This window comes from Carassius auratus, unplaced genomic scaffold (genome assembly GCF_003368295.1).
Source record: "Carassius auratus strain Wakin unplaced genomic scaffold, ASM336829v1 scaf_tig00027323, whole genome shotgun sequence".
Taxonomy (NCBI): domain Eukaryota; kingdom Metazoa; phylum Chordata; class Actinopteri; order Cypriniformes; family Cyprinidae; genus Carassius; species Carassius auratus.
This window is the reverse complement of record NW_020525583.1, coordinates 180,487-207,464: the sequence shown is the minus strand read 5'-3', so window position 1 is coordinate 207,464 and position 26,978 is coordinate 180,487. Positions and strand designations below refer to the sequence as shown.

The 26,978-nt window shown below is 35.4% G+C and overlaps 2 protein-coding genes across 2 annotated transcripts; both read left to right on the top strand.

Moving 5' to 3' along the window:
- Positions 1 to 113: 113 nt before the first annotated feature.
- On the top strand, positions 114 to 18,304 carry LOC113079194 (serine/threonine-protein phosphatase 6 regulatory subunit 2-like). Its single transcript, XM_026251407.1, has 23 exons — positions 114 to 344; positions 1,716 to 1,845; positions 3,588 to 3,915; positions 4,863 to 5,049; positions 5,145 to 5,282; positions 6,604 to 6,669; positions 6,909 to 7,021; positions 7,789 to 7,902; positions 7,981 to 8,107; positions 8,217 to 8,369; positions 9,561 to 9,752; positions 11,506 to 11,570; positions 11,702 to 11,817; positions 11,922 to 12,007; positions 12,089 to 12,186; positions 12,795 to 12,846; positions 13,030 to 13,157; positions 13,230 to 13,384; positions 13,467 to 13,629; positions 13,706 to 13,779; positions 14,738 to 14,942; positions 15,098 to 15,172; positions 15,251 to 18,304. The coding sequence occupies exons 3-23, from the start codon at positions 3,689 to 3,691 to the stop codon at positions 15,279 to 15,281; spliced, it is 2,565 nt and encodes an 854-aa protein (XP_026107192.1). The 5' UTR covers positions 114 to 344; positions 1,716 to 1,845; positions 3,588 to 3,688; the 3' UTR covers positions 15,282 to 18,304.
- Positions 18,305 to 19,791: 1,487 nt separating this feature from the next.
- On the top strand, positions 19,792 to 25,296 carry LOC113079208 (MOB kinase activator 2-like). The gene is made up of 5 exons (XM_026251426.1): positions 19,792 to 20,254; positions 22,729 to 22,880; positions 23,574 to 23,670; positions 24,441 to 24,565; positions 24,639 to 25,296. The coding sequence occupies exons 1-5, from the start codon at positions 20,145 to 20,147 to the stop codon at positions 24,869 to 24,871; spliced, it is 717 nt and encodes a 238-aa protein (XP_026107211.1). The 5' UTR covers positions 19,792 to 20,144; the 3' UTR covers positions 24,872 to 25,296.
- Positions 25,297 to 26,978: the final 1,682 nt, after the last annotated feature.

Sequence of the window (26,978 nt, the reverse complement as noted above, 5' to 3'; positions counted from 1 at the left end):
AAATATTTAACATTATATTAAGGAAATACAGCGCTTCAGTTAAAAACAAAACCAATACATGATATATCGAACCGAAGCGCGTTCACACACACAGCATGCGCGTCCGTGTCTCCTGGTCGGCCATTTTGACTTGAGAAAATAATGTCAAAATCTTTTTCTGCTCTCAGTTTAAAGCTCTGAAGGGGCCAGAGCTGGAGCAGGGCTGCCGAAGGAGGAAGGCTATTAGGGGTCTCTGGATGCAGGATGATGCATCGCCATCCAAATATCACAGTTCCCGTCTGACAGCCTACAGAACGCAGCTCTCAAAGAGATTGCTGTTTGTTTGATGTTTCAAAGTATTGCTGGTAAGTTCACAGCGGTTTATTATTTGTTCATAGTAATGTTATTGATCACTGTTTCAGTGCGTATATTTTCTGGTCTTATTGTGAACACAGCAGATGCGTCTAATGACCTGCATATGGACTCACGTGACAAATGAGCAATGATTAAATATACCAAACTCTCTTTAGGTATTCTATAGTCTTTTAATATGCTATGATCATGTTAAAAACACATGCCTTTCACCTTGAACTAATATGCTCATATAAAGTCTTCATATATTCTGAGATCAGAGATAAAATAGTTGTACTTCGTAATATTGCCTTGACATGCTTTTTGGGGCTCCAGAGTATGTTTACGTTTAATTTATGCAAATGATTATGATGAAGTTTGAAGGCATTTAGCAGTGTAGGCATTTATTTATTATGCTTCGCATCGTCCAGTAACCAGGCATGCAAATTCCCAGCACTCTGATTGGTGTTTCGAGTCTCGCCTCTGCGTTCTGATTGGTGGATTAAGGACAGTGACATTGAACGAGGCAGCTGTGTCTAACGTTGATCTTGGACGTGGGGTTTGATTTTTCTCGTTATGATAAAGACGTTTCATGTAAAAAAAAATAGCATGTAAGTAAGAAGAACTGTTACAGTCGTCTGATCGTCATTGAATGTCTGTAGCTCTCTCACACACGGAAGCGTGGGCGTGAAGTGTGTATGTGCGCGTGCGTTTTTGTTTATGCGTGTTTGTGCGCGCGCACCGTATGATTTGATCAAACACATGTTGATCTCTGCTTTCTCCGAACACACAGGAGTTCAGTTCTTCAGTATTTTCTGCCTGGTGTTTATAATGTTTAAACCTCACTTTAACATCCTGCTATTATATGAATATATAAATTGAGACATCAAACATGTATTACAATTCTGTTTCTATCGTTCTGTCTGTAATTCTATCGTTCTATTTAACATTCTATATGTCTCTCTCTGTCTGTCTTTCGTTCTATCATTCTATTGTTTTTTATATTGCTATCTGTCTAGTGCTGAAAAAGTCATAAAGTAATTGTTAAAGTAACTGTTGCTCAGCTCTGATATTGTTTCTCCCTGTGAGTGTGTTCTAAGTAAGTGTGTGTGTGTGTTGTAATAGATTTGGTGCAGTAATGGTAACTGTATGATGTAGTTTCGGCTGACAGTGGCAGCTGACCTCATATCCACTGATTAATCCCATTAAAAGACTAAAAAAGAACATGCTGCTGTTGTTGGGTGTGTGTGTGTGTGAGAGAACACCTTAATGAGTGTTTAAACACTTGGAAGTGTGCATGACATGCTTTTCTCCGCACTCATCTGATGAACCGTTCACCTCACTGCTATTCATCATGTCTTGATGACTTGTCTTTGTCCCTACAGGTGCTTGTGTTGTAATGTGAGGCAGCCTTGTGGATGGATGGGATACTTGACCACTGACCACTCGATTTAGTAAACCAGTGTGTGTAAACTGGTCTGTGCATCCCAAAGGAAACACACCATTTGACTGAAGGTAATTTACTGCCTAAGATGCTCTGTGGGTGAATTATAAACCAAACCAGTACTATCCCTTACTCAGTAAAAAAAAAAAAAAACTGCCTCAAAGACATGATTCCTGCCTTCCTTTGGAAAGGTTAGAAGTGATCGCTCTATTATCAGCCAATTTTCAAATGTAGTGTATGAACGATAGGGTTGTGCCGATTGACGACGTGTATCGGCGATAGTCAGAGATATCGACGTAAGCAGATGCCTCTGTCTATAGTCAAGACAATATTAGGCTCATTCTCCTATTAATGTATTAAATTATAATAATAATAATAACTATTTCATTAGACGCCTATTATAATTAGGCTATAAAACTGCCCAGATATTTCACTTCAGCACCGCATTTGCTACTCTTAAAGTCTGATCACTTAACTTATTACGCACACTATGTGGTGATGACGTAGAAGGACTACGTGAGAACCACTGTGGATGATGAGTTCGCTCTGCAGCCTTGTTATTATTTTCATGCATACCACACTATAATGTGATGCATGCAAAATACATAGTTTTGGCTGATACAAAGTCTCCATCAACAAACAGACGTACATCGTCTGCAAATATAAGGAATTTCATTGCACTTTAACAAGTAATCTGAATGGCTTCTATATGTGCAATATTTTAAAAGAGCCCTCACTTACTGAGTTTAATGCCACAGTTGTGTTAGAATGCATCTCTTTTTTGTTTCTGTGGCGGTGCGTCGAGCTCGTCGTGAAGCGCGTGGTCCGGAGGGATGTATGACTGATGCATCAGTTCAATTCAACTTTACTCCAAATATATGAACTTACCGGTTTTGAATACTTTATATTTAACGTGTTCGTTTATGTCCAATATTAGATATGATGATTTGAAAAATGTCCATATCGCCCAACACTAATGAACGATTCTGAAGACATTTTTTTTTCTGCCTATTCCTAATGTCAAGAATAGAGTTATGGCCAGTGACCGAAGAAACTGCAAACATGACCCAGATGCTTTCTCCTAAATTTGTGGGGGTTTTACTACATCCAGACAGAGAGAAACAGACAGATTTAGGCGAAACAGCTTATTTAGTTCTTTGACATTGAATGGAGTATTTGAACATTTTTCAACCCCTGTACATTATATCTCATATATATATATATATATATATATATATATATATATATATATATACATATATATATATGTATATATATATATATATATATATATATATATATATATATAATAATACTTATTTTGCATTAAAACTTAACCCCTTTGAGAACTAAAACATTTGACTGCTTTTGTTATTTTGGTAAGTGCAATAAAGCTGATACATGTGTATAATTTGATATTTTGAACCCTGTATCATCAAATTAGTTTTATACACCTAATCCTATGCAATGTAAGATTTGGTGTGATATACAAGTCCAGGGACAATCCAACCTGAAGGTGCAGTCGATTCTCATTACATCTGATGTTTAATAATTGTTGTATGTGCTGCTCTGAATATGTTTTTTTTATACTGTAGGTGTATTACTGTGTATTATTTATACATTATACAACTCTTCTGGTGCATTTTCTTTATTGACTTTTTGACTAACCAAGAGTGTTAAGTAAGTCAGTGACCTGAAAAACTCTGTAAAACATTGGCTTGCTTTGATATTTTGATATGCTTGAGTAACTCTCTCTCTCTCTCTCTCTCTCTCTCTCTCTCTCTCTCTCTCTCTCTCTCTCTCTCTGTCTCAGGCACTCTCTCTCTCTCTGTCTCAGGCACTCTCTCTCTCTCTCTCTCTCTCTCTCTCTCAGGCACTCTCTCTCTTTCTCTCTCTCTACTGTAAGCTGCAGTCATGTTCTGGAAGTTCGACCTGCACAACTCCTCTCAGATTGAGAAGCTCTTGGAGAACGAGGATGTGACCCTACAGGAGCTGCTGGATGAAGAAGATGTGCTGCAGGAGTGCAAGGCCCAGAACCAGCGCCTCCTCCTCTTCCTCTCCCGGGACAGCAGCATGCTGGATCTCCTCAACCTCATCACACACGAGCCCCCTGCTGACCGGGAGGAGAGACTGCGCTACAAGTGAGGGAACAGATAGATGGTCTACATTACTTTCAGTGCAGCTCTTAAATAAAATGATTTGACACTTTGTCTGGGATGAAGGGAGAAAAAAAAAGTAATGATCTGTCCAATGAGATGACAAATATTTGGCCATTTTGTGATTATTGAATCAACAAACAGAACTAACAATTATTGCTAAATGTGTGACTGAATCATATAATAACTTAATTACTAATATTGATAGTTCATCGTCTAGCTGACTACGTCTTGTATTATTATTATTATTTTTATTTTTTCTAAAATCCTGTCAAATGTGCACAAACTACTAGCTACTACTAAATATTGTAGAAACATAATTTTCTGTAAAGTTGCTTTGTAACGATTTATTTTGTAAAAAGCGCTATACAAATAAACTTGAATTGAATTGAATTGAATTATTGGTATTTGGTCATTTGGAGATTTTGCAATTTGTTAAAATATTTATTGATTGATCGATTAATGTATGCTGTCATTTTATTAGCTGTATAATTGTGATTTGGACCAGTCTTATTTTTGTATTATTTAAATGCAAAAAAATATTTTTTAGATTTTCAGTTTCTGTTCATTAAAATTTTTAGTAATTTTGCTATTTTACTTTTTATTAGTAAATTTTTTTTAATAATTTTTTTTATTGTCTTTTAATTTTTTTTTATTTCATTAATAATGAGTTTACTACTATTTAAACATCTATTTGTAAATTATAGTTTAAGTTATGAGAACAATTAATAATAGTCTTAGAAAAAACACGTGACGGCCTTGTCAATGGATAACACACATTTCCAGTCCCTAAATATCTATTTATTTCCAGTAAATATAATATAAGATAAATGTATACTCATTAAATTTAAATTATATTCTGAATTTATTTGCAGTACATACCAGTCATCCACTTTGCATATATAGTTATTTTCTCTCTGTCTCTCGTGCAGGTATGCTAATGTAGCATGTGAGTTGTTGACATGCGACGTGTCCCTTATCAATGATAAAGTTGGTGGGGATGAGTCTCTGCTGAACACACTCTATAGTTTCCTAGAGCAGAAGTCCCCACTGAATCCTCTACTGGCCTCCTTCTTCAGTAAGACCTTCGGCAACCTCATCACACGCAAAACTGAGCAGGTACCCAAACGTGTCTGTTTTTCATGAAAAAATATTAGATTTGTTTCTGCATGAATTTTTCATTCTCCTCTTTGTTCGTTCACTTTATTTATCAGGTGATCGGTTTCCTAAAGAAGAAGGAGGATTTTATTGGGCAGGTGTTGAAACACTTGGACACGTCGGCTATGATGGATCTGGTGCTGCGTCTCATTAGCAGCGTGGAGCCCGTCTGTCTCAGACAGGAAGTGCTTACTGTGAGTGCACACGACCTAATGATTCATTCGGCCTAATGATGTTGTGTATAAATTAACATTTATTACTGTATTTATTCATCTATGTTAATGTTAGTTAATGAAAATACAGTTATTCATTGTTAGTTCATGCTTATTCACAGTGCATTAACTAATGTTAACAAGCACAACTTTTGATTTGAATAATGCTTTAGTAAATGTAGAAAATTAACATTAACTAAGATTTTTTTCTTAGTTCATGTTAACTAAAGTTGTTAACCAACATTAACTAATGGAAAATTATTCTAAAGCGTTACCTAATAAACTATTTTACACTCTCACAGTTAATTTGATTTGTCTACTAACAATAGGCAGTATTTATCACAGAAACTTTATTTAATGCTTTCAGCACATCTCATACAATAAAATGTGCTGTAATTGTACTGTGGTGGAAATCACAGTGTCGAAAATGCCCTGTTAAGCACCATATAGGCTAATGAAGTCGTGTTTTATATCCTAAATAGACCCAATTAAATCATATTTTATTTTTACATTAGCATTCAAAAGTTTGGGGTCTGTAAGATTTTTTTTTTTTTTTTTTTGAAAGAGGACACTTATGCTTACCAAAACATTTATTTGATCAGAAATGACCGTAAAACAGTAATATTGTGAAATATTACAATCTAAAATAACTATTTTATATTTGAATATATTTAAAAAAGTAATTATTCCTGTGATGCAAAGCTGTATTTTTATCATCATTCCTCCAGTCTTCAGTGTCACATGATCCTTCAGAAATCACTCTAATGTGCAGATTTGATGCTCAAGGAACATTTATTATTATTATGAATGTTGAAGACAAAAATTATCTTATCTTTGTGGAAATTTATACATTTTATTTTTCTGGACTCTTTGATGTATAGAAAGTTCAGAATAATAGCATTCCTTTGAAACCAAAATCTTTTGTAACATTGTAAGTATCTCTGTCACTTTCAATCATTTTAATTCTTAAGTATAAAAAAACTATAATATTTTATATTGATATAGATTTTTTCATTTCTTAGAAATCTGTATATCTGAATATAAATATATTATCATATATAATATAATTATATAATATAAATATTTTTGTTGAATTTATATTTAAAGTGTTTGAAGAGGAAAAACTAAATCTGTAGTTGTTAGTCTTAGAATCTTTTAGAATGCCTTCATCTATTTTAATGTGACCTTCATAAGGCAAAAAAACAAAAACAAAAAAACATTTAGATTAAATAAAACAACCCTAAAACATCAGTGTTCAAAGCTGAAGTAACAGCTGTGTTTGTGTGTGTATTGATATTTTCAGTGGCTGAATGAAGAGAGGCTGATCCAGAGACTCATTGAGCTGATTCACCCTCACAGTGACAGTGAGGTCAGTCACTACCGTTTCACATTATCTGCAGAACAAACACACAAACTTTAATACTTGCAGTGAAACATTTGTTTCAAAGCTCTAACTAGGCATGATGATTAGTAATAGTGTTTTTTTTCTTTTGATGTTGGAACTGGAAAAAGCCCCTGTGAAACCAAAACATTTCCATATCACAAATATGTATTAATACATATAAAAGAAGAAATATATTCATAAATGTGTTTTTTTGGTGTTGACAGAGGCAGTCAAACGCATCTCAGACACTGTGTGACATCATCCGTCTGGGCAGAGATCAGGCCAGTGTGCTGCAGGAGACGTCAGAGACTGACCCTCTGCTCACTACACTAGAGCTGTGAGTGTGTGCGTGTGTGTGTCAAAACTTCCTCTGCAAACTGTGTTTGGTCACCTTTCATGTCAGCTAGACGGTGTCTTGCTGTCAAAGTAGAAAGTTGTCTTTCAGAATAAGTAGCAATGTGGCCCAGACTTTATCTAGGAATAGTTCAAACTAAAAGTTTATCTGAAAATCACCCTCAGGTCATCCAAGATGTAGATGAGTTTGTTTCTTCATCAGAACAGATTTGGAGAAATGTAGCATTGTATCACTTGCTCACCTATGGTTCCTCTGCAGTGAATGGGTGCCGCCAGAATGAGAGTCCAATCAGCTGATTAAAAACATCTCCTTAATCCACAGATAATCTTCGTCTCTTGTCTCATGAAATATCAAAAATCAACAACATAATTGTTTAGGACAGTTTCAATCGTAAACTGTGCTTGTTTTGTGCTTATTTTTCTCCTGATTCGTACGAGAAGATGTTTTCACTGAAGAAATCAGGTTTTTTATGAATAGAGCACTTGTAGTTTTTTAATGGGAAGTGATGGTTTGAAATTAAAAAACATCTTAATAATGTTTATTACAGACATGCAGCTTTTTACTTCCAAGATGTTAATTGATGGACTGGAGATGTGTGGATTATTGTGGTGTTTTTATCAGCTGTTTGGATTATTATTCTGATGGCACCCATTTATTGCAGAGGATCCATTGGTGAGCAAGTGATGGAATGTGTTTGTGTTTGTTTGTGTGTGTGTGTGTGTGTGTGTGTGTGTGTGTGTGTGTTTCAGACAGCAGAGCATTGAGGACCTATTGAAGAACATGTTGGAAGGGGAAAAGAGTGAAGTGTGCATTGTCAATGGAACGCAAGTTTTACTCACACTGTTGGAAACTTGTAGACCATGGTGAGTAACACACAAACATATTTCATCACACACACTCGCATTCACTGTTAGTAAAGTGTGTGTGTTTGTATGGAACAGTGTGGAGCAGGTGATTGACCCATGCTCTCAGGGATTGGAAAAGTCTTACACTGTAAACAACAGCATCTTAATGGGCATCCAGACACATCTAAAGCACTTTCACCACCTTCTGTTAAACCCACCCAAGGTTGGTCTGTTCATCCAGTTTTATCACAAGTAAAAAAAAAACTAAAAGAAATCACAGAAAGATGGCACACAGAGGACGTAAATGTGCTTCTGACTCTGTCCTTGTTTAGAAATGTGTGATGTTGACCACGATGGGTATTCTGGAGGAGCCGTTTGGCAGCGCACGACTGCATGGATCCAGACTGATGGCAGCTCTCTTGTACACCAGAGCTCCCAGAATCCACCACGAACTCTGCCAACTGAACATGATCAACCTGCTGCTGGTATTAGTCATCCATAATCTAATCCACAAATGAAATAAAATGTTTTCTCTATTTTATTTTTTATTTTTTAATTTAAGATTAATAACACATTACGCAGTCAATGTTATTATAAAAAAAATTATACCGTAAGAAATTGTTTATTTTATTTGGTTAAATTACCCTGAAATTTTTGGAAAGGAATAATTTTCTTCAGCAAATTAACCCTTGTTCAAAAGTTACTATATAAAGACAATTACAATGTTACAAAAGATTTATATTACAAAGGAACACTGTTCTTTTGAGCTTTCATGTTATGACAGCATTTTAGTGCCACGTTGAAAAAAATAATTATTCTAAGATTACGAGAAAAAAGTCAAAATGTTTCGAGAAGACTTTTCTTTTTTTTAATTTTCACAAAGAAAACGGTTTAATTTAATGAATTGTTTCACATAAATACAGCGATCTGATCATTTAAAGAGCTTTGTGTTTCGTTATAAGACGTTAAAAGTAGGTCTATCAGAAACACAAATCTTATTTTTGTTGGGTGGCTGGCGCACTACAAATAACAAATGCAATGGAAGATATGAAATATTATTTGCAAGCATACTGTCCCTGCGAGTATGACACATGCCATGATTTCTGATAATAACCCCAATAATAATGCGCAATAAAGGCTATACTCTTAAAATATTATAACTTTAATTTCTACTATTTAAATTCTCAAAACATTTAAACATTGTTCTCGTAGTATTACAACTTTATTCTCGTAGTATTTTGACTTTATTCCCAAAGTATTTTGACTTTATTCCCAAAGTATTTCGACTTTATTCCCGAAGTATTTCGACTTTATTCCCAAAGTATTTTGACTTTATTCCCGAAGTATTTCGACTTTATTCTCGAAGTATTTCGACTTTATTCTCGAAGTTTTTTCACTTTATTCTCGAAGTATTTTGACCTTTAATCTCATACATTTTTATTTCATTACATTTTTTTTTCATCGTGGCACTAAAACGGCATCGTATCATGTGACACTGAAGATTGGAATAAAATTCTGCCTGCTGAAAATTCTGTTTTAACATTTTTAAATATATTAAAATAGAAAATAGTTGTTTTAAATTGTAGTAATATTTCACAATAGTGCCGTTTTTTTTTTCAGCCTAAGAGAGTTCTTTCAAAAACATTAACATTTTCTTTCTTAATATCTCTCTGTAGGATTTGTTTTTTAAATTTTCTTGGAATAACTTCCTACACATCCAAGTGGAGCATTGTGTGTCTGCCATCCTTAACCAGCCGACAATGAATGGGAAAACACACGACAGTCCAGATCAGATTCAGCTGGAAACACAAGACACACAAAACTCTGACAAATCTGACAGGTTCACACACTGTGACCTGATAAAGCATGTAAGTGTGACCTTCATTTATTATATATAATATATATATATATATTAGTGCTGTCAAAATTAGCGCGTTAACGCATTCGATTAATTTGAAATATTTAACGCGTTAAAAAAAAATAACGCAATTAACGCGGTTGCAGTTTTTTTTATTTCCAGTTGTGGCCTATGTGTGTTCAACGTGCAAAGAAATATGGATAAGACCAAGGAAGGACTTTTAGATGGAAAGTTTCAGTATAAAACTCTGCCGGATTACTCTTCAGTCTGCCACAAGAAACATTGCTCTTCATTTAGTCTGCCACAAGAAACAGCAACATTAAAATCATGAACTCAAATGTCATTGTTTAAAAAAAAAAAAACAATGACTGTAACAGTGCGTAAATCAGACCTTTCTGTACCGCTAACGTTAATAAGCTTAAAGGAAAATAACGAAATAATTGTGTAGCGGAGTATTTTTGTACACAGTGCCGCGAACTGTCAATCACTCCTGTACGCGTGCATCACTGTCCTCCTCAGCTGCAGCAACTTGCGCTCTCTCTCTTCATCAAGCTTTAAAACAAAAAGGGGACAAAAAGATCATATTGTTTTTGTGCATAGGCTATAGATTAATTAGATAAATGAATATCTAAATTTGTGCCTTGCCGTCTACGGTATTTTTTTAGAACTTAGAAAAAAGATGCTGCAGCCAATGAACAGCCAGCGGGGGCTGCAGGACGACTCAACCTCCGCAGACAGTTTTTAATGTTTATCAGACAATAAATACTCAAGATTTTGCTTTAGTATAACTCACAACGAGTTTCACACACCTTCTCCGGCCACGTTGAGTTGTTGACACTTAACAGTGGGAAAAGCGACACATGCGCTATTCACTTGTATAACTTAAGGGTGAATGGATAATGTAGTTTCTGCTCTGGGTGGGATGAATTAGGAAGCTTGCATTGTGAAGGGCGCTTTGAAAATCGGCAGTGCAGGTGAAAGATTAAAACCTCTATTAAAACAGATGTCCAAATGAGCGTACCGGTACGCTACAAGCACGTTCTGGGCGCACGGAGAGGTGGCGGTATGCTCAAGAGCTATATTTGGAAGTGGCGGTACCAGTGCATACTGGCCCACTTAAAGCACTGGCAATGACTATACTTTGGAATTTTTTTGCAGTCCACTTAGAATTCAACATGGAAATCATTTTTGTCTATTATTGGCATTGATTGTTTTGAAATTCAAATGGTACTTACATGCCTGTGTTTTTATTTCTGTAATAAATATGGCTTTCAAGCCAACAGTTAATTTGGAGGATATTGATGGTTTATTGCAGGTATGTTGTTTACATGAGAAAATCTGTGTTACAAGTTAAACAAAAATTCCAATAAACAATCATATTTTGAATTTAAATAGTTTCTTTGTCTTGAGTTTACATTAATTATTTACATTTTACATTTACATATCCAAAAAGTTTCAGTCTTTTAATTGCGATTAATCGCGATTAATCGCGATTAATTTTAAAAAATTGTGCGATTAATTAGTTAATTTTTTTTAATCGATTGACAGCACTAATATATATATATATATATATATATATATATATATATATATATATATATATATATATATATATATATATATATATATATATATATATATATATATATATATATATATATATATATTATTCAGTTTGTTCCGGCTATGACATGAATGAAGAAAGCATCTTGTGAAATACAGTATGCAGTATTTGTCATTGTGATATGATTGTCTGTGTGCAGCTACTGAAGGACTGCAGGCTGGTTCAGAGGATTTTGGATGCTTGGGAGGAAAATGACAAAACACAGTAAGGACACATTTAAATATGTGTGAGATGAGGAGTCTGTACGTCAATACGCTGGTTGAGTATTTTTATATTACATTAATGTATGGTTATAAAAAGATCTGTCCGTGTGTGTGTGTGTGTGTGTGTTATAGAGAAGCTGGAGGCATGAGAAAAGGCTATATGGGTCATCTAACCAGGATTGCCAATACAGTGGTGCAGAATGCAGAGAAAGAACAGGAACAGACCCAAATCTCACAGCTAATAAAAGGTAGCTGACATCCTGAGAGTGTTATGGGATTTGTGTGTGGTTAATTGATATATTCTTATACAAATTCTTTGTCTTCAAATATTTGGTTATTGTGTGTATGACAGAGCTACCAGAGGACTATAAAGCACGCTGGGAGCAGTTTGTGAATGAAACACTAACAGAAACTAACAAGAAAAACACAGCAGACCTGGTGAGATTTCACACAAAGACAGAAACATGAAGAATGACACCCCTCGAATCATCTTTAATAAGCATCTTTCTCTTAACTCAGGTGTTCTCAGATTATCAGATCCAGGAGATGTCCGCTAACTTTGTTGATCAGTTTGGACTGACTGATGATGAATTCGGGGAGCATGACGGCAGCATCAGGTGATTCCTGCAGTGCGCTTTAGTTTTCCAGATTGGATTATTAAATTAAAAATATGTAAAAATCTCAGATTCACTTCGATAAAGGTAGAAACATCTTTACAATAATTTAAAGCAGCATTTTTCTTAAATCTGCCTTAATTAGGGGGGAAAAATACATATCCGGTTACATGATGTCCAGCAGTTTAATTAATTTCATTACATTTTTCATAAAAAAATTTAATTTGATAATTTCGATTTGTTTCAGGTTTAAATTTATAAAAAGGCAGGGTAGGCTGATTCAAAAACATTTTCTGTTGTGAAAATATCTCTTCACTTCCTGATTTGGTCGTTATTATTGTAATATTATATGCACTTTTACTGTAATGTTTTCTCACTGATCAATGAGACATGAGGTAATCTGACAGCGTTGCATTCAACCCTTCACCAACGCCATCTCTCATCATGGTTAGCATCTGATCTGCTTCTGCGCGTTCATGTGTTTTGGAGGAGGCGTGGCTTTGGAGAGTGATTTGCAGGGAGGGTGGGGTCTTATGCTTTCAAAGCTAGTTTGCTAATGCTAGCCTCTCTGAAATCACCAACCTTGATAAAAATGTCTGTTGTTCGTGCAGTGCCACGTTCGATCGAATCACGGAGATCAACTTTAACCTCGTTGATAAGAGGGTGAGTATTACTTAATGCCAATTCTCTATTATTTGTTCTTTTATGATTTGTACGTTTTGTTAGATTATAATATCACAATTTCCATGTCTTTGTGTTTTCTTCTCATTTATGCTCTTATAGCTACCCTTCTCACTTTTTTTTTATTTTTTTATTATAAATCTTCTCCTTTCTCTCCTCTCTCAGGTGAGCTCTGCCATCTTTGAGACTCACACGAAGGAGCGAATCCGACCGTTTGATGATGCTGAAGAGGAGGAAGATATTTGGGAGGATAAAGAAATCAACTATGCAACACAAGTGAAGGCCAGAAGCAGGTTCATAAAACACACACACTCGCATTCACACACTAAACAGCCATTGCTCTGACTGCTGTTTGTCTTGGGTAGGTTTGGATTGGTGACAAACGCTCAGAAGAATGAGGCGGATAGTGGCTCTCAGAGATGTCTGGGGTCACCTGACATGGAGTGGTTTCCGGAGACCAAACAAACTCCAGAAAAGACCAAGAACCAGGACACGGACAAGCAGTCCAGTGATCCGCAGAGTATGCTCACAGCTCACACAAACTAGATCTAGAAATCTTCACCCAATAAAAATTCACTGGAAAAATTATCATCACCAATCAGGTCCTGGATGGATAGCGAGTTTTGAAGACGACTTCAGCTGTCGGGATTTCACGAGTATCGCCATGGATACAGGCTCCAGCGTGTGGGGGAGCTCTGTCGCCCAGCTCAGTGAGACGGAGGAGAAGGGATGGGCAACTTTCACGGACTTCCAGCCCTTCTGCTGGTGAGGGAGAGACTGTGTTTGAGTTGGTATTGTGTACTCATGTGGAGACTGTGCTAAACACACTCATGTTCTGCAGTTCAGATGCAGGACCCAGATGCAGTTCACCCGTGAGCTCGGAAAATCCAAACAAACAGAGCCAAAATGAAGAAGGTAAGTGGCTTAATTAAGTACATTCATTAATTTTTTATACTTATACTAATGAAAAACAAATACCTAGTTTTGTGTAATGTTTTTTCATAAATAAAAATGTTGACTTAACACTGTAAACTGTTACTAAGCTTTTATAAGCTTCTTGCATTCTTGCATAAAAACAATTTTTTAATTTTAGACTAACAAAATTTAGGAGTACATTTATTCAGTTGGCAGGCGCTTTTATCTGTCTGTCAGGCAGTTTGAGATCCGAGCAGGTACCGTTGAATCATCTAGTTGAAATGAGAGGTAGAGCTACGTGTCATCAGCATAGCAATGATAGGACAAACCATGTGCCTGAATGACGGGGTCCCAGTGATGTAGTGTATAAAGAAAACAGGAGGGGCCCAAGAACTGAACCCTGAGGAACCCCAGTGACCAGTTGACAAAGATCTTATCTGTGATACAAATGCGTGTAAAGATGATGTAGAGTTGGTTACGTGATTTATGGGTACCTGTGGCGTTGAGCTACCGAAGAACGAAAGAGTCTAGGAGGGAGCGTGGATGTCAGCAGAAAGTGGGTTCTCAAGGTGGTCACCAAAAAGTACTAGAGGGCTGCAGTCCTTAAGGAGTGAGTGCAGAAGCATATCCAGTTCTTCTGGAGGGCGATAAATAACTACAGTGTGGATTTTTTTACTGTGTGTGTGACCGTAATGGCATGAAATTCAAAGGAAGTACTATTAAAGTTAAAAGAGCAGGTGAGGTATTTTTCTTTTTGGAAAAAGAAATGGTTGCAACAGTGGAAGTGTGGATAGGGCACAGGTTAGCATTATTGTGCTGTGTCCTGCGTGTTGTGAAAGAGTGTTTCACTTCAAGAGGAACAGGAGTAATACTTTACATATACATATTTATGGTAATTTTGATTGTTGTTTGTTCTAAATGATGGTACATTAACATCAAGCCATGTGTCATGTGTAAGTTAAAGGCTCATCGACGTGTGTGTGGAGTGTGTGTGGGGCAAGGAAGGCCCCGCTGGTGGCGTCCGACAGCAGCTCTAGCGGGTCAGACAGTGAGGAAGAGGAGGACAAAACCAACATCATCACAGAGAGCATCGCCACGGCCAATGCCAAGGAAAGCGTTAAACTCGGTGTAGATGCAAAAAATGAGAAAGCATTCTTCATCAGGTAAAAAAACATCTTGTACACATTATTGCGTTACATCTAAGCATTATTAAATTGTTTACAGACAGCTGTTAAGATTTGGCATATCTGCTCCAGAAGTCTCAGAGAGTCTAATGTATCAAAAAGTGCACAGTGATGTTCCTTCCACTGCCTTTCAGTGACACTAATGCCAGAGGAACAGGTGGCAAGCTGACAGGAACCATCACTGGTACTCCGTCGCCCATGGAGCAGAAGTGAGTTTTTTTCCAAAGGAAATTACTGGTCATGTATGTGGTTAAAGTCTCTAAATTCAGCTCTGTCTTGTTCTACAGGGGCGACTCCAGTAGTAACGGCCCAGTGTAAGAGCGTTTCACTCACCACTCGCCTCCATCCCCATGACACTTGTTACTCCACACAGGAATTGTTAAAAGCCGTGGCTTCCCTGTTTTCAAACATTTTTCCTCTCCCTCTGTATTCACTGTTTCTATCCATCTGCTGTGTAGTTACGCAGGTTTTTTTGGTTTGAGCATGAGCGGTACTCTAGATGACCTCTTCCTTTCCTAATGAAGACATCTTCACTGTTAGGAACACTGACCTTTGAACCCTGTGAGATCGGCCCCACTACAGTCTGTGTATGTGTTTTTTGAGCGTTGTGGAACTAAAATATAATGCACATCCACGGATTAATTCTCATGTATGCGTAAATATGCTCAGTACATCGACAGGCGTGATTTATAGTGTTCTTTTTGAGTATTTTCCAGAGATCAAGTCTGTGTGTGAGAGCGAGTGTGTGTGTGTGTGTGTGTGTGTGTGTTCTGTCCTGATCTATATCTCTGTTTTCTGTAGCACTTTGGCCCAGTACTGATTTGATTTCAGTGCTGATTTGTTTGCACTTTTGTTTCCACAGCATTTATGTTTTCAGCTCCACCCACCATCCACACAAACACACATTTATGAGCAAAACTAATTGGGAGCAGGTGGCAATAATTTTGTTTTGTTGAAGGCTGTTTTTATATGAAAGTATGGAAGCTTGTTTCCACTCCAGGATACAGAAAAATAAAGGTAATTGCAAATTTCTATCTCACTATTCTGACTTTTTTTCCTCAGAATAAAAAAAAAGTAGTCAGAAATGTGAGAGAAAAATTTTCAATAAAATTGTAAGATGTAAAAAATGTCAAGTTTATAATTGTGTAGTGTAAACTTGCAGTTCTGAGGAAAAAAGTCAGAATTGTGTGAAAAAGGTAACCTTAATTATTTTTTTTTATTTTTTTTGGCTGATTCTACAAGCTTCATATAAAAGGGATAGATCAACCAGAAGTAAAAATAAACTCACTGTCATGTTATCCCATGACTTTCTTCTGAAGAACACAAAAGATATTTCAAATAATGTCAGTGCATGCTAATTTTATACTGTCAAATTCCTATAAGGACCAAAAAGAACCATAAAATTTGGCATTATGACAAAAAATGGACTGAAATATTGTGGATCAATTGGTCAAAAAATTTCCTCCAGCATATCTTAAAAATCTAATTTGCATTTATTCAGACTTGCTCCATCCCAATTGGTCAAAAGAAACATTGACATAATTTGCTTAAAACCTGGTGTGCTGGTATCAGAAGACTTGAAATATAGTGCACAAGACGTATGCACGTCGTTATGTCTTGTTTATGTTCCAGGAATGAAAAAGTCTTACAAGATTTGAACGACATGATGAGGGTGAGTAAATCAATGAGCAGTGACTATTCCTTCGAACATGTTTGTGTAAGGCCGTTTGAATATTGTGTATGTGGTTGGTATCAGAACGAACTCAGGTGAATCTGTTGTGTATCAGATCGAGTCTGTGTGCAAAAGTAGAATCGGGTGCGTTTGCCTTGAAATAGTAGAGTGTTAAACATGTGCACACATCTTTAATAACATCTTCCTATATCACAGTCACGTCTTAGTAATGTACACTTTATTTAAATATTTTGAATTACTAGCGAAACACTAGAAAGCTGCTGTGTGCATTTCAATCTAGAGAGATAGCAATAATGGTATGAATAATTTCTTTGGTTTTCTTTTTTTTAAGTAATGTAGCTTTGACATAGGCACACACACTGTTTGTGAAAGGGACTGTGTGAATGTTGAAGAAGCTCTGTGTTTTCAGTTTGCTTTTGCACTTTTAAAAACTTGATTTTGATACCAAATGCAATGGGATGTTAGTGGCGTTACGACGATGAAAACTAAAACCCTCGGGTCTGTGTGAATTTGAGTTTACAAGCTGTTTGTTGTGTTGCAGATGTTTGCATGTGCAAGTGTGTTTGTGTTATAAGAGCGAGACCCAAAAGAAATGTCGGCCGATCGGTAACTTACCAGGCTCTGCGCTTGAATGTTATTCATATTTTATGTTTATTTTTATTTTCTTATTACCATTTTATTTTTTTGCCAAATATTTTCTTTTAGTATGTTCCTCAAGTGATAGAGCATTGTGTTATCAACGCAAAAGGTTGTGGGTTTGATTCCCAGGGAGCTCGTTAGGTAAAAAATGTTAGGCTGAATGCACTGTAAGTCGCTTTGGATAAAAGCGTCTGCTAAATGCATAAATGTAATTTAATATTCTGTCTTTCTCCCATTATGGATAACCGGGTTCTGTTCACTCCTCATTAATTAATTCTCAAATCGTTACTTCATTCATTGATGTGGTTCGATTGAATTCAGCACCTCTATACTGCCACTTGGCTGTGGAATAGCAGTGAGTGATAAAGGTATGACACTAATCCCCCTTTATCTTGTCTTCCGCATACACTTGCGCTCTTTATTAACCACTTTTCTGAGTGTCATCTGGTCCAAACATTTGTCATTTGTTTATACATTTGCACGACATGAACACGATGGGAATTTAATTTTGTGATGTAAGAATTATGCTAATATAATACTACATTTGGTAATTCTAATTGACACATTCTTTCAATCAGAGTTTCACATCTTTTTCTTCTTCCTACATACCACATCAAATTTTGATAGCTAAATAAATAAGTACAGGTAAATGAATAAACGGATGCATCAGAACCTGCAATGTGCAATTCATGTTTCTTTTCTTTTTAGCTCTTGTATGTGTTCATGTACCCAAAAACACAAATGCATACTGTAGATTATGAACTGGTACTGATATTTTGTGGTATGAACTGCCTTGAGCATCTGTCCATGGTGTGAAACTTGAACACTGGTCTTTTGTCATTTAGTCAAATGCCTTTTTAATGTAAACTGATGCTGGTGGTTTTTTCTTTCAACCATTTTTTTTTTAGTTTTAGTTTTTTTTTTATAATGCGATACTGTGCTACATGTCATCTGTTGTCTGAGTAAGGCTTTAAAATCAGATATCAAACAAATAAATATTTAAAATGGGTTTGTGTGTTTAATGCCTTTTTTCTTCTTCCAATTTAAAACATATGCACATGCGTAACGTTTCTGAACGTTTAATTCTGAACGTTAAAACATTGGCAATGTATATTTCATCTAGCTTGAAAGCACTTCGCAAAAATGGGGATTGCAGATGATGAATATAGTTTACATTAAGTAATGAAAATTAAACCGTTTTTAAAGTCAATAGTATGATGATAATTGGGTAACGAAAGGTACAGTAACGCAATAAGGTCACTTTAGATTACATTATTTACTTCATTAACATTAACAATGAGCAATCTATTTTTTTTTTAGTGCTCATTAATATTTGTTAATGATCGTTAACTGCTCATTGTTAGGAAATGTTAACTCAATAACAATAAATAATGTTAGCAGCAGGTACAACTTGATTTTAATTAGTGAATGTTGAACTTAAAATGAACTAATATTAATACATGCTCTAGAAGTATTTTTTATTGTTCATGTTAACAAATATTTCACTTTATTACTTTAAATTATATAAGTCTGCACTATGTCACACTTGGCAATAAACCACTGAACTAATGCAGTTCATGGGGAAAAATTACTATAAACCTGCCAAAAATAAAATTTAATGTGCTTTACATGTGTTCAAATAGTGATACGTTCACGATGTCAATATATTTTGGCAATTTGAGGCTTAAAGTTTACATATTTCATACACATTGATCATTCAAAGTGTTACATAAGTTGGAAAAATAAAACCTAAAAAAAAAAAATATATATTTACGCATAAGGTATAAATGATAAAATGTTTCATATATGTTCTAAACATGATATAAAACATTATAAAATCTAATATTAATTAATGACAAAGTACATTGAAGTGTTTAAAGTAGGTCCACTTTTTCATTGCAAAACAATACCATCTGAATATCAGCCTGTAAATGTGTGCATCATTTCAAGCAATTCGGTGCCTGATTAATTTAATGCAAAATTTATATTCTGAAAAAAATGATCACTTATTTTAAAATGTAGTTGGATTTACATTGGTAACACTGTAAAATAAGGTCTTATATATTAAATGGATAGTTCACCAAAATATCCTTTCATTAATAACTCACTCACCCTCATGTCATTCCAAACACATAAGACCTTCGCTCATCTTCAGAACACAAATTAAGATATTTTTAATGAAATACGAGAGCTTTTTGACCCTCCATAGACAGCAAGGGAACTGCCACTTTCAAGGCCCAGAAAGGTAGTAAAGACATCATTAAAATAGTCCATGTGACATCATTGGTTCAACCTTAATATTATAAAGCTACGAGATTATTTTTTGTATGCAAAGAAACCAAAATTAATGACTTTATTTAAAGATTTAATCAGAGTTGCATTCTTTGGGTTCACCATATCTGATGTTTTGCCTTGTGTCATCATGAACCTGAAACCAAAGGAATGAAACGAAAATTCCATGACTGCACTGAAAGTGAAAGTTCCCCTGGAGGCACAAGAGGGCGGTGCCTCGGGTGAGAGGAGGAGGGGCATCTAATGGAAGGGGCGTGGCTTGTACAGTGCGTGTAAGAGAGTAAATATTTTTCACTACTGGTGGAACCTGTCCGTCTACTTCACCAGAGACACACGGAGACTCAGCCTGAAGTGCAAGACACACAAAGAACAGCGGAGAGAACAAACACACATTTACCAGAAACCAGAAAGAATGCTGGACAGAGCGACAGTCTGGACGTAGACCAGCGGACTGGACATCAAGTAGATGAAGACAACACACGGTGTGTTTGTTTACTTGACCGGTGCATCAGTGTGTTTGAGTTTGAATGAGGCGTGTGTGTTTCTGAGTACCTTTAATGGGTAGAAGCATCCTGGATATGGGGGGATGTCAGAGTTACAGCAGCTCTGATGAAGAGGATGTCAGCGCTCTGAAGGCAAACTACACCAATGTCAGCCTATTCAGATTGTGAGTATATACTTCACCCACACACACTAGATAGGAGGTAAAATAAGGAATGCACACATCACACATATGTCAGCTGAAGAGATAAGCGCCAGCATATCTTCAGAGGGAGAGAATGTGTGTGAGTATATCTGTAGTTTCAGTTGTGCATCATGTTGGAAAAAACTTACATGTGTGTTTGTGTGTAAAAACATTGACCCTCTTCACAAGGATTTAAGACTGGCTGCCGCGGGGTGTATTTACATACTGCACACCTGTGCATAAGTGCAACTGGTCATTTTGGTGAAAAAATGCATTGCTTGATTAGAAAATGTTGTTAAAAATTTTGTCTGAAACCAACACTTTATCCTTCACATAAGCATTAAACACATGAAACAGCCATTTAAAACAAGTACAGTGGTAAAGTGGTGGTAATACTAATAGGGGTATATACTATTTCCATATGCAATAGTTACATTGTACCCCAAGGTACTTGCATACCATGATGACCAAAATACACGCAGAAAAACAGGGTACTATATGTGTATTACCACAAGACTTTTGTAGGGCAGCCTCTTCAAAATGAGAAATACATTCTTATATTTGTTAATATGTTAAACTGCTGTATCTAACATGTGACCTTTAATAGAATCTAACCTCACATCAAGGAAATACTAAAAATAACTATTCAAATTGGTTTTTCCACTCATGTACACTTTTCACCTAAACTAAAATAAACACAAAACTTACATATTATTTATGACTATAGCCATAATATGTACATTAAACATGAAACAAAAGTTATGCAAGTCTATTATTAAATAATAATGATAAATACTTTTAATTCATAATAGACATTCATTAATAATAGTCCAACTGATAAAATAGGAAAATATAAAATATGGAAGCCAACATCAAGTAAATTTATATATGTCCCAGGTACATACGCTATTGATTTCTAATGCTCATTAACGCTGGATTCATTTGATCAAAAATACAGGAAAATTTTTCTATTTTAATATACTTTAAAATCAATTTTATTTCTGTGATACAAAGCTGAATTTCCAGCATCATTACTCCAGTCTTCAGTGTCACATGATCTTCAGAAATCATTTTAATATGCAGATTTTTTTTTTAAATCATTGCTGGAAACCGTTGTGCTGCTCAATATTTTTTTGGAACCTTTGATACTTTTTTCAGGATTCTTTGATGAATAAAAAGTTAAAATTTATTATTATTTTTTTTTTAAGAAATGTACAATTTTATTCAGGAAGGATGTGTTAAATGTTTAAGAAGTGATAGCAAATATTTATATTATTAGAAAATATTTATATTTTGAATAAATGCTGTTCTTTTTAACTTTTTATTCAAAGATTCCTGAAAAAAGGTATTCCAGTTTCCACCCAAAATTTTTGCAGCACAACTGTTGCCAGCATTGATATTTCTAATAATAATTCCATATATTAGAATGATTTCTTGAGGATCATGTGACACTTTACATTGGAGTAATGGATGATGGAAATTCAGCTTTGCTTAACAGAAATAAATTATATTTTAAAGGATATTAAAATAGAAAGCATTATTTTTTAATTGTAATAACAGTTTGCATGATTACTGTTATTTTCTGTATTTTTGATCGAATAAATGCATTTGATGAGTGTAACAGACTTCTTTAAAAAAAACAATACAAGTTTTACTGATCCCAAAATTTTGACTGGTAGTTTATATATATATATCTGCAAATCTATCACACTTATTTTCTGCAATGCTTTGAATAAAAAGTAAATGTAATAAAAAAATATTACACATTCAGCGAGCTCCGTCAGGCCAACCTGTGTGTGGTTTTTCCTCATTTGCATGAATGAAAATGATTAGCGCTGTCTACAGTAGAAAGCAGCACTCTTTCCAGTGAGAATGTGCTAATTGCTCACTAACGCTGTCGGAAAACATGAACAAGTGAACACAACTCCTTTGAGTACATACAGTAATCGACCAGCCCCATGTGCACACATGACAACTAAACTACATCCCTGTGTGTCCTTGTGTAACGTCACTCTGTGTGTATTCACAAACTGTTTGTTATTTGCACACCAGCTTAACCATTTAAACACAAATTAACTAGCAGACAAGCTCACTGCAAAAGAATTTCCCATCACAAAACCAGCCAGGCATTTATATATCAGCACATTTCTGCATTTCTCCTCTTCTCTATCTTGCGTCCTAATCTAGTTGGCAAATAAACCTGTAAAAATTGCTTTTGTTCCTCTTTTGTAAGTCACTTTGAATAAAAGCATAAATGCATAAATGTTTAAAATTACTCTGTTTGACACTCCATTCCTGGTCATACTGTGCACAATTCACTAGTGAATTATATATATATATATATATATATATATATATATATATATATATATATATATATATATACAAAAAAGAGCTTTTATCAAAATGTAATAAATCGCTCTGCTGTGAATTCTCACCGAATGTTCTGTTGACAGAAAGAATAAAAGTCTACATTTAGTCCCATCTGCTGAGGTCAGACCTTACCTGAAAGATCACTTCCTGTCCAGACGCATCACTGATCTTGACCTTTTGACCCTCTCTGCCCTTCCACACGGCCTCGACCAGCAGGAGTGGATAGCAACTAACAGTAAGTGTCAAAAATCACAAACAAAATATAAAAAATGACTGCCAGAAAAACATATATATTTGCATTTTTTTTTTCATAAACAATACTAACCCTAACCTAAATCCTACAACTACAGTTTTTTTTTTACAACTAATTAATAAATGAATTAAAAAATATATATAAAGATTTTCATTTTTTTGGGGGGAAAAAGTGTTTAGTGTGTTTTTATATGTGTGTGTGTGTGTGTGTGTGTGTGTGTGTGTGTGTGTGTGTGTGTGTGTGTGTGTGTGTGTGTGTGTGTGTGTGTGTGTGTGTGTGTGTGTGTGTAAATTCAATACACACACTAGTCAGAAAGCACCTAATGCCATTTACAGTTAAACAGATGATGATACACTCAAAAGTGGTGGAGACAATACACTAGCGATAGAAAATGTCAGATATTTCATAACATATTATTAATGTTCAGTAACAAATAAAGGAATGATGGGAATGTGTTGGGCTTATCTAGACATTTGAATAAAGGCTTGTCTGTAGCTTAATGTATTCTGACGTGAGATCACCCACTTAGAATATATATATATTTATATAAAAGAAAACAATGCAAAATAAAAAATAGCATGTACCAATAAACATCAGATAGTTTGGCAGTGGTCTGTGGGTTTGTTAGGCTCTGTGTGTGTCATGTGTGTTAACTCATCTTACCGTCTCTTCCAGCGGTGTCATTTTTCCAGCACACTACCCTCTTCTTCAGCGCTCTGTCTGATTGTTGCTCAATTACAACGTGTCCGGCAGCCAAAAGCTCAGGAAACCTGTGAGCAGAACAAACACACTTCATTACAGCTAGTTAACTTATTTCACAGCTTGAAAAAAATGCATAAAATGAGATGTATGTATGCCTTACAAAATATTGCCAAAGCAACAGTTTATCATAGTTAACGAGACAAAATGATAACAGTTTTACAGTAGTAGCTCTGCAGTCACTATGGTACTTTGATGGAAGCTCCACGGTTAAACCAAGACAGGATTTAATAAACTACAATAAAACATTTATGAAACGCTGAACACTGAAACCTGTGAACACACACACACACACACACACACACGCAGGCACATATATATATATATAGTAAATTAATAGTATATAACATATATATTGAATCGTAAATCAATGTATATTTTTCCTATTATAATAATAAACTATGATTTAATATATCAATGTATCTGCAATTGTTATATATAATTTTTATTTGCATTAGTTCTGGTTATCACTGGTTTATTTTAATATGATTCATCAAGCATGCATGCAGATAACAACACCCAATTAAATTATTTACAAGAAAAAACCCTAAACAACCCTTATATAAAAGTAGCTTTGTTGTCCCAAACAACAGCAGTGACTGCAAAAACACCAGGAACTGTGTAACTGATTAATGCTGAAGCATCATTGTAATAAATCTAAATGTGAATCACATCTGGTCATTTCATTATACATTACTGTAAACATTGAAAATATGTTATAGTGCATGATTACAATTGCAATATTTCGTAAGGGATACTAATGAATTGTTTGGTTGTGTTCAGTTTGTATGAATGGACGGACGATCAGGGGAAGAAACTGAAGTGTTCAGCTCCGATCTACATTGACTACGCCTTGTCCTACATCCAGGAGATACTCACAGATGAGCGTGTGTTTCCTACCAAGAGCGGTATGAAGTTCTCACCATAGCTTTAACCATGTGAGCTCCAAATGATCTGAACTATATATATGTGTGTGTTTAGGGTCATCGTTCCCTTCTGGATTCATGTTCCTGATTCAGAAGATCTTTTTGATGCTCTTCCGTACGTTGGCTCACCTGTTCAGCATCCACTACCAAGAAGCCATCGCTGTGGAGATACACCCGCACCTCAACACACTCTTCACACACTTCATCACCTTCAGCCACACATTCAGACTGCTGGAGCCCTCAGAGACGGCGCCGATCGACGAGCTCATCGCAGTGCTCACATGCTGACACACACACACACAAGAAATATACGTGTGAGCCTGTGAATCAGAAAATTCACAAATGGGACACTCTATAGCTTTTGCACCTAATGGACACGTGTAAGTGAAGACCACAAGACTGTAAGTCCACACGTCCAAATCAAGTGCTCTGTTTAGGACAGTTCCTTTTTTGATCTTACATGAAGAATCCCTTTGATGTTTTGTCCCAGTAGAACTAGAGTGTGTCAATCAACTTCAGACTGAGCTCTGATTGGACAGTGCAGCAAGCCCCGCCTATGAGTAGTTTTTTAGTGCCAAGTGTGAACAGTGGGCAATTTTATTTTGCCAAGATTCAATTCTTAGGAATCTGGGAGCACTGGGAACTGCAAATTATGACCAAACTATTGCCAATTGGTGTGGTTGTCTGCCACAACCAATGAAAAAAAAAAAGATACACTGTCATTTAAAACTTTAAGCTCACTTTTTTGCTGAAAGAAATGATTACTTCTGTTCATCAAGGATGCATTAAATTGATCAAAAGTGATTCGGTTACAGTAAATAAATTTGTGTTACAAATACATTTATAATGTTACAAAATATTTAGGTTTAAAAATTGATTGATGTGGGGGGGGGGTATCAGGTTTTAAACATTAAGCAACACAACGGTTTTCAACATTAATAATGACTGGAGTGATGGCTGCTGAAATATGACAGCAATAAAATATATAAAAACACAATTATTTATATTAAATTGTAATAATATTACTCTTTTCATTTATTTTTGATCAAATAAATGCAGCTATCTGAACCAGTCATAACTGTAACATGTAAAAGAAAGTTTTTCGGTCACGTGATTTCTATTTCTATAGCTCTATTTAAATCAAAATGTCCTGATTGGACTCGCATCCCGTCGCATCTTTTTAGGAAAGATAAGGAAAGAGATTTAAAAAGCCTGTGCTACTGCGTACACCATTACTGAGGTGCTTTATTATGGCAAATAAATCATTCACAAATGGTGACTTGAACATAATTACTACGATTAGCAAACAAAAGACCGACAGAAGAATGAATTCCATGCAGAAAATCAAATAAAGAAATTTGGAATAAAAATCCTAGAATGATACTGTGATAGAATAATAGCCATAATATTCTGCTGATGGTCTTTTATTAGTTTAGTGCTGGTTCATGTTCATGTGTGTTGAAAGAGAGAGGGATACGAGGATAAAGAGAGAGATCAGATGTTTCTCCTCAATCCTGAGCATTCATAAATGAACAACCCTGAGGATATTAGAAATGTACACATGAATACACACCGTGGAGAGCTGGTCTGACTGGTTCACGAGAGAAATTAGATCCGTTTATACACACTCACTGCATCCAGCCATTTTCATGCATCAGTACATTTATTTCTTTGCCTTTTATCCTCTGCAAACAATTTTAGTACGAAGGAACTGAATTTTGGGATGACAGACTGTTACATTTCTTGAACACACAAGTGTATTAGTGTACTAGCCTATTATACATCGTATATACCATATACTGCTTAAAAAAATAGCATATCATTTCCCAGAAAGAACATGTATATGTCTGTTAAAGACCAATTCATCTGGAAAGCATCTGCTGTGTAGCTACAAACATCTGATAGACGTCTTTCAGATTCATAAACATCTTAACAACATTTTTAAATGTCTACCTACTTGACAACTGATAGGAAACATCCTATAGACATATACTGTAGCAGATGAGCAAACACTAAAAAAAAATTTTCTTGCAGTCGTCAAATGGACATTTCCGTGATGTATGTGTGCAATCAGGGTTAGTAGATAGCACATGCAAAATGTTTCAAACTGCAGCATGCTAGACTGTTGTCACATGACTTAACCACATTATGTGTTTTTAATCCCAATGGGTGAATAATTAATGAATCTGTTGTTTTGCATTGAAGTCCATGTTTGTGTAAAAATGTGTTCACTTTTAGAAGATCAGTCAAATGAGTCATGAAAAAGACAAGTGAAGCATATTGCATTGTGGGATACATACAGCCCAGTGAAGTGTGTATACTGCACATTCCAAGAATAAACCATCTATTCATGCATAGAGAAAATTCTCAATATTAAACTGAGTAAACATACAAT